Source organism: Anabrus simplex, chromosome X, assembly GCF_040414725.1.
Source record: "Anabrus simplex isolate iqAnaSimp1 chromosome X, ASM4041472v1, whole genome shotgun sequence".
Lineage (NCBI taxonomy): Eukaryota > Metazoa > Arthropoda > Insecta > Orthoptera > Tettigoniidae > Anabrus > Anabrus simplex.
This window is the reverse complement of record NC_090279.1, coordinates 182388986-182408295: the sequence shown is the minus strand read 5'-3', so window position 1 is coordinate 182408295 and position 19310 is coordinate 182388986. Positions and strand designations below refer to the sequence as shown.

The following is a 19310-nucleotide window of genomic DNA, read 5'->3' as shown; positions in this document are numbered from 1 at the left end:
CTGAATTTCTGGCCCAGGAAACGCCACTGATCATTTAGAATGAGACATAATATTAACTCACCGAGACTTTCATGTTGCTCTTGTGTTCCACGAAGTCCTTCCTCAGTCCTTCAGTGAGAGCCAGTACGGCGAACTTGGTGGCGGCATACATGGCACCAAGGTGGTCTAACACCTGGTGTCCAGCACCGCTGTAATGAAAGAAAAATTAGCAAAAATATATTTCTGGGGAGGGACTTACACAGTCGGAACCGTTTATTTCCACCTTGCTTTTAACTATGTATTAGACATAACGGCGAAATCTAATGGTCTCGTCTAAATGCTATACAAACAATGTACTTAAAATATCGCTTATAACGACATCGCTTATAACGACAATCGTAAAAGACATATTTCTATCACTTTTTCAGATAAATGTATCGTCTATAACGTCCAATGTAGATTTTTGTTTATTTACGCGTTCAGGGATTGCTGACCACAATGTAGAACTTATTTTGAAACTCTTCTTTTCAGTAGATTGTAGATTTCAAATCTGTTTGTCTGTTAAACAATCAAGACTGTGAAGGCGTTGCAAAAGAAACGGAAAGTGATTAGGATTGAAGAAAAGTACAAATAATATGGCGATTACAAAATGGTATACAAAAGTCATCATCGCGAAGGAATTGAGAGTATCACACTTAATGATTTCTACAATTTGGAAGGACCGAAAGAACGCCTCATTTAGACATGATATATGCTTTTGGGCTTATGCCGTGTCAAGAAAATAAGGCGAAATTCTTTGCTCTGCGCCATCAGATTAAAAATCTCGACTGTCCACAAGAAAGGCTTCTAAAACAAGGAGGTTTGACTTTAGACGTTACCCAATAGAAGTGGAAATGGTACGTTCATTCGTCACCAGATGGCGTCCCGGACGCGGTACAGCGCTAGCGTTCGAAGTGGAAGCTGACGAAACAATCAGATCCAGTCTGAGAGGATCACAAAACAGGTGTACGCACATATGGTCTTGACACGGCATAAGCCCAAAAGCCTATATCAAGTCTATAAGTACGGGCCGTGAAATCGTGAATGGCAACGCCTCATTTATTAGCCAATACCATGATCGACATTACAGATCAGTTTACATTGTCGCTATTTTGCTGGCATATTATTATTGTTGTGCGTGCTGTGTAAAAATTATAAGACAAATTTCCCTTAGCACCATTTCCAGATGCTGTTTCGCAAAAACAGTACTTACTTCACTTATGATTTTTGAAGTTTTAACTTTTATTCTGTTCATTAACCACGAAAGTATACAGCCTAAAAGTTGTAGATGTGACATTTTGAACACCACCAAAAGAATCACAGTTCTAGCTAGCCCGTGAGGTAAGCAACTCAATGTTGAAAACATCCTAGGGACATGAGCTACTAATTTCAGGTAAATAAAATATGAAAATATATTCCTTATTTATTTCTAAAAATTATAATCCTTTTCTTCATCATCATTATGCGGTCGATTAGATTGGTAGTTTGCCTTTTTTCTACCACTACGAGCGCTAATGTAAGTCAATGCATTGTTTGACTTAAGCACCACTACGAGCGCTAACGTGAGTCAATGCATTGTTTCACTTAAGCACCACTACGAGCGCTAATGTGAGTCAATGCATTGTTTGACTTAAGCACCACTACGAGCGCTAATGTGAGTCAATGCATTGTTTCACTTAAGCACCACTATGAGCGCTAATGTGAGTCAATGCATTGTTTCACTTAAGCACCACTACGAGTGCTAATGTGCGTCATTGCTTTGTTTCACTTAAGCACCACTACGAGCGCTAATGTGAGTCATTGCTTTGTTTCACTTAAGCACCACTACGAGCGCTATTGTGAGTCAATGCATTGTTTGACTTAAGCACCACTATGAGCGCTAATGTGAGTCAATGGATTGTTTCATTTAAGCACCACTATGAGTGCTAATATGAGTCAATGCTTTGTTTCACTTAAGCACCACTATGAGCGCTAATGTGAGTCAATGCATTGTTTGACTGAAGCACCACTATGAGCGCTAATGTGAGTCAATGCATTGTTTCATTTAAGCACCACTATGAGTGCTAATATGAGACAATGCTTTGTTTCACTTAAGCACCACTATGAGCGCTAATGTGAGTCAATGCATTGTTTGACTGAAGCACCACTATGAGCGCTAATGTGAGTCAATGCATTGTTTCATTTAAGCACCACTATGAGCGCTAATGTGAGTCAATGCTTTGTTTCACTTAAGCACCACTACGAGCGCTAATGTGTGTCATTGCATTGTTTCACTTAAGCACCACTATGAGCTCTAATGTGAGTCAATGCTTTGTTTCACTTAAGCACCACTACGAGCGCTAATGTGAGTCAATGCATTGTTTCACTTAAGCACCACTACGAGCGCTAATGTGAGTCAATGCATTGTTTCACTTAAGCACTACTACGAGCGCTAATGTGAGTCAATGCATTGTTTCACTTAAGCACCACTACGAGCGCTAATGTGAGTCAATGCATTGTTTCACTTAAGCACCACTACGAGCGCTGTGTGTCATTGCATTGTTTCACTTAAGCACCACTACGAGCGCTAATGTGTGTCATTGCATTGTTTCACTTAAGCACCACTACGAGCGCTAATGTGAGTCAATGCATTGCTTCACTTAAGCACCACTACGAGCGCTAATGTGTGTCAATGCATTGTTTCACTTAAGCATCACTACGAGCGCTAATGTGAGTCAATACATTCTTTGACTTAAGCCCTTATAACTACATTCGGTGCGGACATTTTTCAAAAATCAAGAAAAGTCTGAGGGTACTGAATCAAGGAACACATTACAGAAATAATTATGTAAATAAGTTAATTTGGCTGGGATTTGAATAAAAAATTAAACGAGTAAAGAAACAAGCGATTTTGTGCTGTTTTTCCAGAACTCCCATTTAGGCCGGAAGTGATTGTCTACTTTTTCCATTTTTTTTTTAGTTTGATAGACCTATCCAATAAAATTTGAAACCTTTCCGGGCCCTTTAACACTTCACCTTTCGGCACAGTTTACGTTGTTGGTAGTGTGGGGACCGCTACATTGTGTGATAAGAAATGTTTTCTACATTAAAACCCAGTTTGTGCGACTGTGGCCCATAATGACCGTTAATTGTCGGTCCCTTCGGAGTCGTTATAACCGGTTTGTGCGACTATCGCCTATAACGACCGTTAATTGGCGGTCCCTTCGGAGACGTTATAACCGGTTTGTGCGACTGTCGCCTATAACGACCGTTAATTGGCGGTCCCTTCGGAGACGTTATAACCGGTTTGTGCGACTGTCGCCTATAACGACCGTTAATTGGCGGTCCCTTCGGAGTCGTTATAACCGGTTTGTGCGACTATGGCCCATAATGACCGTTAATTGGCGGTCCTTTCGGAGTCGTTATAACCGGTTTGTGCGACTATCGCCTATAACGACCGTTAATTGTCGGTCCTTTCGGAGTCGTTATAACCGGTTTGTGCGACTATGGCCCATAATGACCGTTAATTGGCGGTCCTTTCGGAGTCGTTATAACCGGTTTGTGCGACTATCGCCTATAACGACCGTTAATTGTCGGTCCTTTCGGAGTCGTTATAACCGGTTTGTGCGACTATCGCCTATAACGACCGTTAATTGGCGGTCCCTTCGGAGTCGTTATAACCGGTTTGTGCGACTATCGCCTATAACGACCGTTAATTGGCGGTCCCTTCGGAGTCGTTATAACCGGTTTGTGCGACTATCGCCCATAACGACCGTTAATTGTCGGTCCTTTCGGGGTCGTTATAACCGGTTTGTGCGACTATCGCCTATAATGACCGTTAATTGTCGGTCCATTCGGAGTCGTTATAACCGGTTTGTGCGACTGTGGCCCATAATGACCGTTAATTGGCGGTCCCTTCGGAGTCGTTATAACCGGTTTGTGCGACTATCGCCCATAACGACCGTTAATTGGCGGTCCATTCGGAGTCGTTATAACCGGTTTGTGCGACTATCGCCCATAACGACCGTTAATTGGCGGTCCTTTCGGAGTCGTTATAACCGGTACATACACACTTTTCGAACGACGAAAGTTGCATCCATCATGAATACTAACGATGTTACAAGCAAACTGACCAGCAAAGGTAACAACTGAGACAAACATAGAGCCGGCAATGCTGCAAATGACTGTCAAGATATGGGAGCAATGCATGGTACAGTGATCGTAGTAACAGCTCCGTCGTGATCAGTCTGGGACACACGATGTTCGATATTTTTGCGATATCGATACTAGTTAATTATATTACTGATATCGAAAAGATCGTTAGGAAAAATTAAAGAAGAGTGGTATTAATCGGAGGACTTCGTGAATAGCCTATTATCCTAAAAGAAAGTCACGAAGTTTACCTGTGATTAGTACCGCTACGTGAAAAATATCATGCTTCTACATTACCAGCTATTAGTAATATTAAGAGGAGCCGGTGACCTGGACCCCTTTAGACAGCAAGCATCATCGTAGAATCAGCCCCTTATTCAGTTTATACCATTGTTTTAAGTTATTTTCTGGAAAAGTGGGGCATTGGGGTTCGGATCCATTGATTGTTTTAAGTTCATAATCAATGTTCATCTTCGTCTTTTTTGAATTCTAGTCAGTGGATGGATTTTCGAATTCTTTTAACTTTCAGAAATTATTTTCACACAGTTGTTTCAGTAAATTCATATCCATATGCGATACACTAAATAAATTATTATGTGATAATTTTACCTGCTGATATGAATGATGTGTCCATCATCCACTCCTCTACCCCTCATATTCTGAACAGCTTCACGAGTGCAGATGGAGAGTCCAAGAACGTTAAGATCTAGCTGGATCTTCCAGTCTTCTGTTGGAGCACCTGCATTGGAACAGACAGAAATATAGCGGAGGATTTCTCCTATCAGTGTGGAATGTGTAATGGTAATTATATGTTCATAATGTTAGGTCACATTCTTTCTTAAATTCTGCATAGATTTAACTCGATATGGCCCGGTTTATCTAATCTCAGTTAACATTTAACTTATTGTTAAAATAATTTAACAGTGAACTTAACCAGCTTGTCATTTAATAAACACTGGTGAAGACTAACACTCTGTTAAACTCTCACTTAACTTACCTACCCAGGTTCAAGCAGTTAAATTCTCTGTTAACTCAAAATATGGCAGGTGCATTAGATGCAGAACTTCTGTATCTTGAATACTTGGAATATAATATGCCTTTTCCAGAAAGAGTTAGACACAGAATAAATTATTTTCACACAGTTGTTTCAGTTGCTTGATCATACGTTGGCTAATGTCAGTATGCACATTAAATTCACTACAAATTTTCTGCCAAGGGTCACTCTTGGAAATAATTTCCGAAAGAAGAGAAATTTGAACTACGCATTCTCTTCTCGACTTTTTTTAATTGGCATATAGAGCAACAGCAAATTCACGGTCAAGACAAAGAAATCTAATAAATGTTGACTTCACGCGGCTTGGTTTACAGCTGTAAAAGCGCATCCGAGCGCGTTCAAAAACTGCACGATTCTGCCACTGCCTTCTAGATTTGCACTGATCGCGAATCTTGTGAGAGTTAACACCGTGTTAGCTAACAGTTCCCGGGAAATGTTTGGATAAACGCAAGAATCTTAACAAGCTGCTAAATTTTTAACGCTATGTTAACAAACAGTGCGTTAGTGTTCTTTTAACCAAGATTGAATAAACCGGGCCCATAACTTACAAGGGACAGCTGCTGAGTTGTCGACGACAATCTTGACGAAACACACAATATACAACGGGGTCCAAAGCAATAAGTGCAGAGCATTGTTTTGCAACCGGAACGCAGTCGTCGAACAAGGGAGAAATACGCACCTGAAAATTGCAAGATTCACGGCAGAGCCATCCTCTAGGAACGGTGAAGAACCTGTTCTATTTGACAGTCAGTGTGTCGAACTGGGTACCATCTGGAGCAGGATGCTGTTAAATGGCCTGAAATCCCTTCCACTCCTGGCCACAGGTAGCTCGTGCGTACATGGTCCAAAGTCCAAGTGAGACGCAAAAGATGTGGTGGGGACAATAAGTTGCCGGAAGTGAACAGCATGGAAAATCAGAATGTCTGAAAAGTGGAGTGGAGTGGCGTGATAGGCGGCCTTAGGGGTTCTGCGTATAAGTTAGCATCCCGATGAGGTAAGGTTGTGTGCGTCCTCAAGAAGAATGGCGCACGGGATAGAAGACTGTGTACTACCTTAGAGTGCTGTGTGTGTGTACGTCTGTGGACTTAGAATCGCCCTGCGTCAGCGACAAGAGTGAGTGTAATTGGAACCGTGTTAATGATCATTGTTGTGAGGAGTATTGTCCTGCTGTTTAGCACTGTTGAACTGTTGTTACTTAGTTGTTCACTGCATGTGACTGTGTAAATCACTGGAGTCGAATCAGGAAAGAGTCATCGTATGTTGTGTGGCGAGTAGCGTGTGTTCAAACCTAGCCGTCTGCACGCAACTGCTGTATGGAGTGACTGGACTTGGATAAGTGGAAGTAAGGCGAGGCTGTAAATAGGATTATAGACCTATCAGGTAATTCCAACGAGACGGGACTCCCTGATGATACTTGTCAATAGACAGCAATTAGTAATTGTGGCCATTCATAATTGAATAGAATTGTGTGTGTGTGTGTTCATTTGCATCTGTTGGGTCGTCCTGAAATAAATTAGGGCAATAAGGTGTTCGATTCGTGACAGTACATTAGTTCTACTATCGAGCGAGTTGGCCGTGAAAATGTTGGGACTGTACCTTAATTAAGGCCAGGACCGCTTCCTTCCCACGTCTTGCCCTTTCCTACCCCATCGTCGTCATAAGGCCTATCTGTATCGGTGCGACGTAAAGCTAATTGTAAAATATAGTTCCACTTGTACTTACCTGTAAGACCGGATTCCTTCGCAATTGCAGCGTTGTTTACCAGGATATCAACACCACCCAGTGTTTCCTTTATCCATTTGAAGAGAGCCAGGATGTCTTCTTCCTTAGAGACGTCACATTTCTTGGCGTACAGTTTACCAGGCTTCGCTTTGGTTTCGTGATAACGACCTCTGCTTTTGGCATCTTTCTTCGCTTGGGCTACGGCTTCCTGAGGAAAAAGTGGCTACCGTAAGTATTTTATAGGGCAAAACAGAAAAGAGTAGCGTTCACCAGGATGTAACCGGAAAGGAAGATGCAGGCCTGGAGAATCTGCGTGAGACTGCTGAAAGAACGGGTTTTAAACACTTCCATGAAAAGATGAAATACATGGAGTATAAGTACTGGGAGAGAAAGCATGGAAAGTTTGCAAGAACAGAAAGTTTCAGTAAGCAGGACCGGATAAAGAAGCCAACAGGGAAAGAAATAGAAACTGGAACTAGACTAGAGACGAATGCAAAACGAATATAATAAAAGAGAGATGTCCTGGAAGGCCAAAATCGATCACGGTGAGCATCTTTCCCTTGGTACCCGATCATATTTCTTCTCCAAATCTACAAAACCTAAACCTACATTGGTTATTTCCAATGGTTCGGGGGCGTGTGTGTGCCGTCTTCAACATTAGAATTCATCACAGGTAGTGCCCCATTCTCACAGAAACGCAAGTCAACTCGGTATTTGCAACAGATAGGGCTGGAGGGAAGAGCATTTGCACGGTGTTGCCACATTTCGGCATTCCTTTCTCACTTGTTGGTTCGTTCAGACCGCTGTGTTCTGTTGTACGTAACTCAGAAGTGAGAGGTTTGGCGACTCCAAGGAACACGAGCCAGCGAGCACGCTTATCTCCATGGCAACGGCAGTGGGTCTGCCCACGTTTCCATGGCAACGGAACCCCCTACTCCCTTCTCCACACCCAGGCAGGCAGTAAACGGACCTCTCTCTCTCTCTATGAACTGTCAGAACATATCTTTCAATATTACGACTATATTTGATCTAAATTTATGTCCACTATTGACCAGAAACTAAGAAGGAACCCTAATAAGACGTTCCAAGAGAAGGAATCGTTATATAATTTTGTACCAGGGAACATTAACATCATAGAAAGTAAGAAAACAGATTCTAGCCTACACATTCACTTTACTTAAAAAATCAGACATTATTCCCTAGGTCTTCGTTATAAACCATACCCAATCGTGTTCCATACAAGATAAAATATAAGCTATAATCGAGAATTCATCCTACCCATTTGTTGGGAATTCAAGGTTATGTGCGGTCATGGACAAGACTGGAAGCGTCCAACCTTTATTTTAACGTAACGTGTTTCAAAATGAGTGTCGTCTTGGGCCTCAAAGTATGTAGCGTCTTATGTTATCCACCTAGGGCTGGGATGGCGAACCTATGCCACGCATGTCATCTAGTGACACGCGAACACGGTTTCGATGGCACACAACATGCATATATTAACGTTTTTATGTACGTTTTGTACTATAGACTATCCATATCTCGTGCATCTGTAGTAATAGTGTTTCAGATTTAAGAAATAAATTCCGACAATCTAAGTTCTAGTTCCATTCAAAGTGCAGTAAGGCAACATTGCAACACTGCTAGGTCCGGAAGTCAAGTGAGATAAATATCAGATGCGACCGGCGAATCATCCGCTCACCCACAACAGTCAATTAGCGAAGTTTGGCTTGTGTGTGCTTGCCAGCATTACGTAATTATTCTTAGTGTATAACTGTTTATTGTTTCGATTTTTTAAGACAAATAGCTGTCAAGAGATTATCCCAATTTCGAGATTTGGAGAAATTATCGCAAATTATTTCAAAACCTGATATTCAAAAAATGAATTATATTACCGTCTTTTTTTTCTTGTGGTTGTATATTGATAGTTCAGAAATGGTGATGACTAAATTTCAGGAAAGCAGTGTATGGGTTGACAAATTCGTACAACCTGGTGAAGCATTGGTGAAAATCGAATGTGCTGTTGATGGTGAATACTCTCTCCAGGAGCCGGAGAACTTCATAAGTACTTAACCAGTGGAACAGCCTCCGACAAAAGTTTTCGGCCGTGAAGAAACTTGCTACAACACTAATTACCCATACGCCTGCGAGCAGCTATTTTCTACAATGAACGTTGTGCAGTCAACAGTTAGAAACCGTCTTGGGTCAGACCTAAGTGCTTCTTGTGTGTTACTGAAGACAAGAAATTACGAACCTAACATAAATGGCAGAGCTACTAAGATTCAGCAACAAGTTTTACAATAAAGTTGAGAACGAGATTTTACTTAAAGTCCTTTATCAAAATTAGTTTTTTTTAATTTTTATATCTAATAATACTTAATGGCGAAGTGTGTTACAGTGGACGCTTATTATTTTTACAAATAATATAAGGTACTCTTAAAACTTAAATATTTAAAAATGTATTTATGCGGAATTGGCAAAATGCGACCACGGAACATACAGTCAAATGTATTCTTTTACAATATATATGTAAAGACATGATACTGTATAGGCTTTTGGGCTTATGGCGTGTCGGGAAAATAAGGCGAAATTCTTAATGTCTCGCAGGGAACTGTGCTCTGCGTCCTCAGAAGAAATCTCGACTGCCTTTCTCGTGCACAGTTCCCTGCGAAACGTTACGAATTTCACCTTATTTTCTTGACACGGCATAAGCCCAAAAACCTATACAGTATCATGTCTTTAAGTACGGGACGTGAAAGCATTAATGACAACAATATATATGTAATAGCATGTTATGAAACATAATTTGAAATTGGGGATGGAAGTCGAGGGTGATTGGGGGGAGGGGTTGTGAGCCATAAGAAAGGAAAAATAACAAGTGGCACAGTAAACAGTTGAGAATAACAAACCAGGCTTAAAATGCCACACTAGTTGGAAAAGATTCGCCATCCCTGACCTAAGGTGTTTTATTGCGTAAGCTTTGTCGTCGCTGTGATTTTCTCTTTCGGTCGGATATTCCAGACGAACTGCCATCTCGAAAGTGTTCCTGTTGAAGGCTTAAAGCACGATAATACCCATTATCCGAGATAATTTTGTTGGCAAATACAAATTAACTGTTATCTCTTTTTTCTTAGTATTAAATCAAGAGAAAATCCTTTACTCGCGTTGCTGGATACAGGCCTACGAGTGTATTTCGCATTCGGACGAAATGGACATTGAATCCGTGCTGAGTGAAAAGGATAAAACAGTTCCAGTATACAAGTTTAGCTTCCACAAGGGAATGAGTAATGGAAAACAAATGAAATGAAATACCGTATAGCTTTTAGTGCCAGGAATGTCCGAGGACAAGTTCGGCTCACCAGGTGCAGATCTTTTCATTTGACTCCCATAGGTGACCTGCGCGTCGTGATGAGGATGAAATGACGATGAAGATGACACATACACTCAGCCCCCGTGACAGTGAAATTAACCAATGATGGTTAAAATTCCTGACCCTACCGGGAATCGAACCCGGGACCCCTGTGGCCAAAGGACAGCACGCTAACCATTTACTCATGGAGGAGGATTGGAGAACAAAGATTGGCGCGTTCTACAAAATCATGATGCTAGTAATTTCTGCGAATTGTGCACGTAAGATGGCAGTTAACCGTAGTAGCGATTGGTAATTAGAAGTGCTTCGTGGGGGGGGGGAGGGGGGAGGGGTTGCACAAAAATGTGTAGACACCAAAAATTTCCGGGGATGTGGGGGTTGGGGTAGACAACAAATTTGAAAAAAATAGCTACAAAATGGTAAGTCTCTGAGTGAATTTCTATTGACAGTTGACAGTTTACCAACTTAACCGGTGTAATAATAATTTTTGAGATTTTGATCCAATACTATACAACAAAACTGTCACCAAAGAAGCAATAATTGCAAATTTATTACAATTAAATAGAAGTAAGGCGTGATTATGCAATAAAAATGGCCATTTAATACTTGACTACACACAGAGGCCCGTGAGTATTAGCTTTTACCTTGGTTTAAAGCTACGCAAACCGAGATAACAATTAAGTATGTTTGTATTCACCAACAACATCATCTGGGGTAACGGGTATTATCTCAGTTTAAAATTGTACCGGAATCTGATTGGTCGGTAAAATGGGAAATCAAGATGGCAGCTCGTAGAAGGCTGGAATGGCAAATTAAAAGAGAAAATCACAGCGACGAGTAATATGATCAAGATTATGCAATTAATAAACGCCCTAGGTAGATAAAAGAACATGCGACATATTTGGAGGACTACGATGACGCCGATATCTGAAGCCTCGACACTGTCAAGTGTTATCCATGATCGAACATAACCTGGAATTCCCAAAACATAGGAAGCAGTGGCTACTCCTGACTTCTGCTTCAGGGAATGTAACTTTTTTTTAAAGTTGCAAACATCAACGCAAACAGACCACCATCCCAAACACATTTTTCAAGAGAAAACAACAAACAAGGCCAATAGAAAAGTTTATTTAAGACCTCACATCCACTAATCTGATGGTCTGTTTCATTCGTATATCTGTTTAAATGACGAACACACGACTTAAGTTGTGTATTTACATTCAGAGTTGGACGCGGTTGTCCTTCATTTATAATTCTGCGTTTCTCCGTAAAAAAAAAAAAAAAAGCTTCTCATAATAATCGTTCAATTAAACAATGGTTAGAATTCAATTCGAATTGCGCGGTACAAACGTGTGACCCTGGCGCTCCTACATCCTGCCTGCTGAACTACTCTCTGATCGGTGTGATGTCATTTCAAAATCGCATCATTCCCACATTTTCTTTGTTTGATATTTACACTAGAAGCGCACGAAACAGAATTTATATATTTATATATATATATATATATATAAAAAATTGGATGTTGGTATCTTTGAAGCTAATAGACTCAAAAATTACTGGACCGATTTCGCTAAAATTTTCACAGTTTGTTCTTTATTAACCGATGACAACAGATGCACTGTGGAAATAAAAAGAAGGATTTGCCTGTGTAAGAAAGCCTTTGAGGAGAAGAAGCAGCTCTTAACTAATAAATCCTTAAATACTGAACAAAAGAAATTATTTATCAAAACGTTCATTTGTCGTGTGCTGCTATACGGCTGTGAAGGATGGACTCTCTTGAAGGAGGACGTGAAACGACTAGCGGCAGTGGAAATGTGGCTATGGAGGAAGATGACAAGAACTAGCTGGATTGAGAAGAAAACTAATGAAGCAGTGCTTAGAGAAATAAACACCCAGAGACATTTAATAACAACGAAAAAAAAAGGAGAAAAGCGTCAGTTTTCGGTCACATTCTCCGGCATAATAACTTCATAAAGAACTTGTTCGAAGGCAAGGTGATGGGAAAGAAAGTCTGAGGGAAACCACGGAAGAAGATCATTGAAGAGGTAGTTGAGATGATGGGATGCCAAGGTTATGGAGAGATGAAAAGGATCGCAGAGAGAAGAGATCAATGGTTGCAGCGACAAGGCGAGAGGGATTGTGAAGTGGTTTGAACGAAATCTGATTGGTAGTTCGGCACTAAGGGGTGAAAAATAAAATAGGGGAAGATAAGCAAACCGCAAGACAAGTCCGATCAGCGGGTTGCCTACCCAACAGTATGTGAAGATTATGACGTGTTCCTTAAAACTTATTTCTGCTTTTATCTGGAAAAATTACTGCAGGGTCAAGAAACCCCCAAAGGAAGGAGGTGAAACTTAAAAATCCGAAAATGACGGTAATAGTGACGAATTCATAGTCTTTGGGGTAGCTGAGATGAACTGTGACACTCTGAATGCCGTTTAAGTCAAAGTTCGGTCCCAATCGGTATGGTAAACATATTATGACTTACTGTTTGGGAAAGAAAACTGTAGGGTAAGACACACATACGGGCGGGATCGTACAACTGAAGATGTTACATACGTTAAAATTGGTATTTGGAATCTTCAAAAATGAACACATTTTTTATTGTTGGAAAATCCATAAACTATATTATCGGTATTAAATGTTCTTAAAATTATTGAAATGGGGAGGAGAAACAGCATGACTACAACAGGCATATCAAGATGAGTTATCTGACCGGCTGTGGAGCAGTGCAGGGGTCCACTAGTAATAGTAATTTATATGACAACAACACACATACCATCAATTATAGCCAAGAAAAGAACCACTCACAAGCAAGAACTCCAGTACTCGTATTTCATGAAATAGCAAATAAATCCCAGCTATAAGCGATAACTTACAGGATTCCACCTTGCACCGCCCTCTTAACGGATGTGACTGCTCGTTCCGCATTCCAACCCCACTAAAGAGATCAACAAACAACAAGGGTTCAATGCTCGTGCTGCCATATCTGGAGTAGTTTGACATTTAGTAACAGTCACTAGCCGGCGACGCTCGTTTAATCCATCTCTGAGTATCGATAACTGTGCGCTTGAATTTTATATATAACTTCCATTAAAATATGAACAATTATTATTTATTTTTCGTTGAAAATACAAGGGATGTTACACATCAATCGCATGTATGGAAAATTCGCCACTGACAGGTATGCATAAGAGAATTCAGAATTATAGCTTTTATCGTGTACAGTACACGACTGGGTGACTTTGTAATGAAAAATTAAGGAATACTGCGTTATTTTTTGAGCGAAATATACAATGTGTAGACTGTAATTTGTGTTGTTAATGCTTTCCGCTACAAAATTCAATAACAATTCACTCTTCGAAACTCATATTAGGCTTCGTTCTTTGCTTATACTCTATAGCGGACGTAATTTATGCAATCAAAACTTGTTTGTAATTGGATAGTGGCGGAAGCACGTAGTCATTTGTTTTCCGTGCTTCAGTATGAAAACTTTGCGATTCAGACACAGATTGAAATGAAAACTTAGTTTTGGTAAACCGAGATAATACATTCTGTAGTGAATACAGAAGTGAGCGTTATCCGAGATAATGACATTATCAAGTTTTGGAAATCTAAGATAACAACAGAAGTAACTGACGGACTTAAGAAAGAATGAGACACTGGACATAAAACACAGTGAGTGTTGATTGCGTGCGGCATACATAACCTTGGCCAAAATATACCTTGCGTCCCTTCCTGACAGCACATGCAGGAAGTGCGACTACTGTCTGATGGTACAAACCTGCGCGAAGCACCTAGCTTGAAGGGGAAAGTAGGGAAAGGAAGGTTGTTTGCTAGTGGCTTCACGTCGCACCGATACAGATAGGTATTATGGTGACGATGGGATAGGAAAGGCCTAGGAGTTGGAAGGAAGCGGCCGTGGCCTTAATTAAGGTACAGCCCCAGCGTTTGCGTGGTGTGAAAATGGGAAACCACGGAAACCATCTTCAGAGCTGCCGACAGTGGGATTCGAACCCACTATCCCCCGGATGCAAGCTCACAGCCGCGCGCCCCTAACCGCACGGCCAACTCGCCCGGTGGGAAAGGAAGGCTAATTAATGTAAGGGTAACTCTTGCTGAGCTATCTGGGGCAAAATGAAGACCCTCACGAAGTCTCCAGGAGCCGACGTGAACACTTCGGTAGCAACTAGCGTCTCTCAGGCACACTGCAGCACATAGACTTGTCCGTATACAAAACTCATTTTGCGCCACCAGATACAGTACCGGTCAAAAGTTTAGGTCCATATAAAGAAATCAAGAAATGTCATCTAGAATCTAAAATCATGCCACTAGATCTCCGTAATTTTCTATCTTAGCTCTTACATCTAATAGGATGTATGTCGCCTGATTTCATTGAGTTAGTCCAAGTATTCTAGAAGTTATGAATTTTTAACTGTTGGAAGGTCACACAAAAATCAAAAAAATAGGTAATATAATTAATGTATACTCTAACTGGTTGTAAGTATCACCACGAAGATTTTTTTGTAGACTTGGCAATATGTAGGGGCCATTGTAGTATAAAAATTCCGAAAGTATGTGGCACCGGCTTGTTTTGTGTGTTTTATTATTATTTTTTTTGAAGCAGCGCCAAGATAGTTGAATTTCCTTCCTTGTCATGGATGGCCAAGGTCTCGGGGCGAGCTATAGGCGTCAGACTTATCTGCTCTGATACTTCCATTTGCACTCTGCAGATGGCATCCAAGAACACATTTCTGATGCCAATAACTCACACTGAGACCTATGACAAGAACAAGGGAAATTTTGACCATCTTAGCGCTGATTTGAAAAAATAATAATAAAATCAATTTCTAACGATTTAAAGATAACAGGTATGGAACTGAATGAGGCCACAAATAGAGGGTTGTGGAGGCGACATGTAAATTCAGAGAGGCTTGCAGACTCAACGCTGAACGTTGAAAAGCAAAACGGTCTATTACTTTTTTTCTCTCTCTCTCTCTGCTTTGTTTCGGCCTTCTATGAACCAGGTTTGACAATCATTGCGGCATTTTTTTAACCTTCTCTCTGGCAGCAACTTTACATTCTTTCGCCTACTTCCTCCTTTTTATCTTCCTAATAAAATCTTCGTTTTCTCACTAGTATTTTCCCAGTCTCCTAAAAACGGCGGAACTATTGGACAAATTGTATAAATCTATTTCTGTCCCAGATAAAATCTTCCGAAACCCCTCGGTTAGGAGCGCGCAACTATGAACTTGCATCCGGGAGATAGTGGGTTCGAACCCCACTGTCGGCAGTCCTAAAGAGGGTTTTCCGTGGTTTCCCATTTTCACACCAGGCAAATGCTGGAGCTGTACCTTAATTAAGACCACGGTCGCTTCTTTCTCATTCCCAAGCCTTTCCTATCCCATCGTCGCCATAAGACCTATCTGTGTCGGTGCGACGTAAAGCAAAATAGCCGAAATCCCCATCTTCGTCAAGTCCAACCTCACTTCTCGAAACCATATCAGCTCTGTCTTCCTATTCTTGAAGAAGTCAAAGATTCTCTTCGTCAGTTGGTTACTGTCCATCCTCAACAAGTGTCCATAGAACTGTAACCTTCTCTTCCTCATCAATTCAGCAACTCCTTCTGTTCTTTGATACAGTTCTTAGCTATATTTGAGTCTCCTCATTCCATTCTTTTTACATTAGGACCTAGAATTCTTCTTATCATTTTTCTTTCTCTTTTCCGGATACATCAAGCCCGCCTTTTGTAATCATATTCATCTATTATTATTATTATTATTATTATTATTATTATTATTATTATTATTATTATTATTATTATTATTATTTGAGTGATTCAAATGAACTCATAATAGATCCCAGGGAATCACTGGAGAGGTGGAGGAAATATTTTGAACATCTTCTCAACATAAAAGGAAATCTTCCTGGTGGTGTTGCGAACAGCCAAGCTCATGGGGAGGAGGAAAATGATGTTGGTGAAATTATGCTTGAGGAAGTGAAAAGGATGGTAACTAAACTCCATTGTCATAAAGCAGCAGGGATAGATTAAATTAGACCTGAATTGGTGAAGTATAGTGGGAAGTCAGGGATGAAATGGCTTCATAGAGTAGTAAGATTAGCATGGAGTGCTGGCAGTGGCGTATCCTGGAATCTACACTGAGGCATGCAACTAGTAACCATGCAATTAACACAATGTATTAAGTAAATTTCAATTCTACTCACCCTAATTACATGTAGGTGAACTCGAGACAAACAGTTTTACTGTAAGTTTCTGGACTGAACGTGCGTACACAATTCTTGTTTTCTGTTTTTAAATTTACGAGGGTACGCCTCTCTGGTGTAGTGGTTAGTGTGTTTAGCTGTCACCCCCGGAGCCCCGGGTTCGCTTCCCGGCTCTGCCACGAAATTTGAAAAGTGGTACGAGGGCTGGAACAAGGTTCACTCAGCCTCGGGAAGTCAACTAAGTTGAGTTGGGTTCGATTCCCACCTCAGCCATCCTGGAAGTGGTTTTCCGTGGTTTCCCACTTCTCCTCCAGGCAAATGCCGGGATGGTACCTAACTTCAGACCACGGCCGCTTCCTTCCCTCTTCCTTGTCTATCCCTTCCAATCTTCCCATCCCCCGCAAGGCCCCTGTTCAGCATAGCAGGTGAGGCAGCCTGGGCGAGGTACAGGTCATACTCCCCAGTTGTATCCCCCGACCCAGAGTCTGAAGCTCCAGGACACTGCCCTTGAGGCGGTAGAGGAGGGATCTCTCGCTGAGTCTGAGGGAAAAGCCAACCCTGGAGGGTAAGCAGATTAAGAATAAGAATAAGAAGAAATTTACGAGGGAAGGTAGAGGTCTCCCGGCTTTAACTATATGAATCCTTTCATCAAACGAACGGCCAGTAAACGGCTTTTCAAACTGATTTACAATTACATTCGTTTTAGACTCATCCATCGTTAATACCGCATGTGCGCAAAAACGACGAATAGCACAGGAACAGCACACACAGAATGAACTCACTAATCAGCAAAACACACAATGAATTAACTCACTAATCAGTTAGCCACAAGTCAAGCACTGGAGGTAAGTCACCCCAGCGGCATTGGTCAGTTTCGTCACGTTGGGTTCTCGCTGGAGGGTAATCTGTGGGTCCCGTTCGCTGTAAAGATGCCGACTTTCTCCAAGTTGCTAACAGATGGCAGAGGGTAGCACGGGTATGGGGTGACAAATTCTGACCATGTTTCAATTGCAGCGACATCGTTCGGAGTGTTTCAGAACTACGTCTGCCAACGAATGCAATCTTAAGATTGAATGCCTTACATCCTTAACTCCTCCATTTGCTGTCTGCTAGAGTGGAGTAGACGGCGAGACTACACCAGCACCACACGTAGTCAAGCAACGGAACTAGTACAGTTGCGCGGACCTTTTGAACTTCTGAGAGATAAAATCGTTAATATTTGACTTGAAACAACCTAAAATCGTACATGAGACAGTTCTTTGTTTATCATAACGCATGCAATGAATGCCTTGCATTCAAGGAGAATACGCCCCTGAGTGTTGGTAAGGTACCTTCAGATTGGACAAAAGCAGTAATTGAACCTATCTATGAGCAAGAGAACAGGAAGGATTGCAACAACTATCGAGGTATCTCATTGATTAGTATACCAGGCAAAGTATTCACTGGCATCTTGCAAGGGAGGGTGCGATCAGTGGTTGAGAGGAAGTTGGATGAAAACCAGTGTGGTTTCAGACCACAGAGGGACTGTCAGGATCGGATTTTCACTATGCGCCAGGTAATTGAAAAATGCTACGAGAGGAATAGGCAGTTGTGTTTATGTTTCATAGATCTAGAGAAAGCATATGACAGGATACCGAAGGAAAAGATGTTCGCCATACTGGGGGGCTATGGAATTAAAGGTGGATTATTAAAATCAATCAAAGGCATTTATATTGACAATTGGGCTTCAGTGAGAATTGATGCTAGAATGAGTTCTTGGTTCAGGGTACTTACAGGGGTTAGACAAGGCTTCACCTTTGCTGTTCGTAGTCTACATGGATCATCAGCTGAAAGGTATAAAATGGCAGGGAGGAATTCGGTTAGGTGGAAATGTAGTAAGCAGTCTGGCCTATGCTGACGACTTGGTCTTAATGGCAGATTGTGCCGAAAACCTGCAGTCTAATATCTTGCAACTTGAAAATAGATGCAATGAGTATGGTATGAAAATTAGCCTTTCGAAGACTAAATTCATGTCAGTGGGTAAGAAATTCAACAAAATTGAATGTCAGATTGGTGATACAAAGCTAGAACAGGTCGATAATTTAATCTATTTAGGTTGTGTGTTCTCCCAGGATGGGAATATAGTAAGTGAGATTGAATCAAGGTGTATTAAAGCTAATGTAGTGAGCTCGCATTTGCGATCAACAGTATTCTGTAAGAAGGAAGTCAGCTCCCAGACGAAACTATCTTTACATCGGTCTGTTTTCAGACCAACTTTGCTTTACGGGAGCGAAAGCTGGGTGGTCTTATTCATAAGTTAGAAGTAACAGACATGAAAGTAGCTGGTACAACAAGGTGAGAACAATAGCATGTGGGTACTCGGAATGAGGAGATAAAGGCTAAGTTAGGAATGAGCTCGATGGATGAAGCTGTACGCATAAACCGGCTTCGGTGGTGGGGTCATGTGAGGCGAATGGAGGAGGAAAGGTTACCTAGGAGAATAATGGACTCTGTTATGGAGGGTAAGAGAAGTAGAGGTAGACCAAGATGACGATGGTTAGAGTTTCTAACGATTTAAAGATAAGAGGTATAGAACTAAATGAGGCCACAGCACTAGTTGCAAATAGAGGATCGTGGCGACGTTTAGTAAATTCACAGGGGCTTACAGACTGAAAGCTGAAAGGCATAACAGTCTATAATGATAATGTACTATTATTATTATTATTATTAACATTATTATTAGAGCCCGGATTTTTATGCATTAATATCTTAGAATGCAAACTTACTGAAGCGAGTAGCAAGTATAGTCTACCT

The 19310-nt window shown here is 41.1% G+C and overlaps 1 protein-coding gene across 1 annotated transcript in view; it reads right to left on the bottom strand.

Annotated features, from left to right (window-relative positions):
* Positions 1–19310, bottom strand: part of LOC136885928 (uncharacterized) — a 78934-nt gene that overhangs the window by 13502 nt on the left and 46122 nt on the right. Inside the window, exons 9-11 of the mRNA XM_068230945.1 lie at positions 6926–7133; positions 4759–4888; positions 62–188 (exon numbers count right to left, since the gene is read on the bottom strand). Coding sequence (XP_068087046.1) covers positions 62–188; positions 4759–4888; positions 6926–7133 — 465 coding nt within the window. The remainder of the gene's footprint in view (positions 1–61; positions 189–4758; positions 4889–6925; positions 7134–19310) is intronic.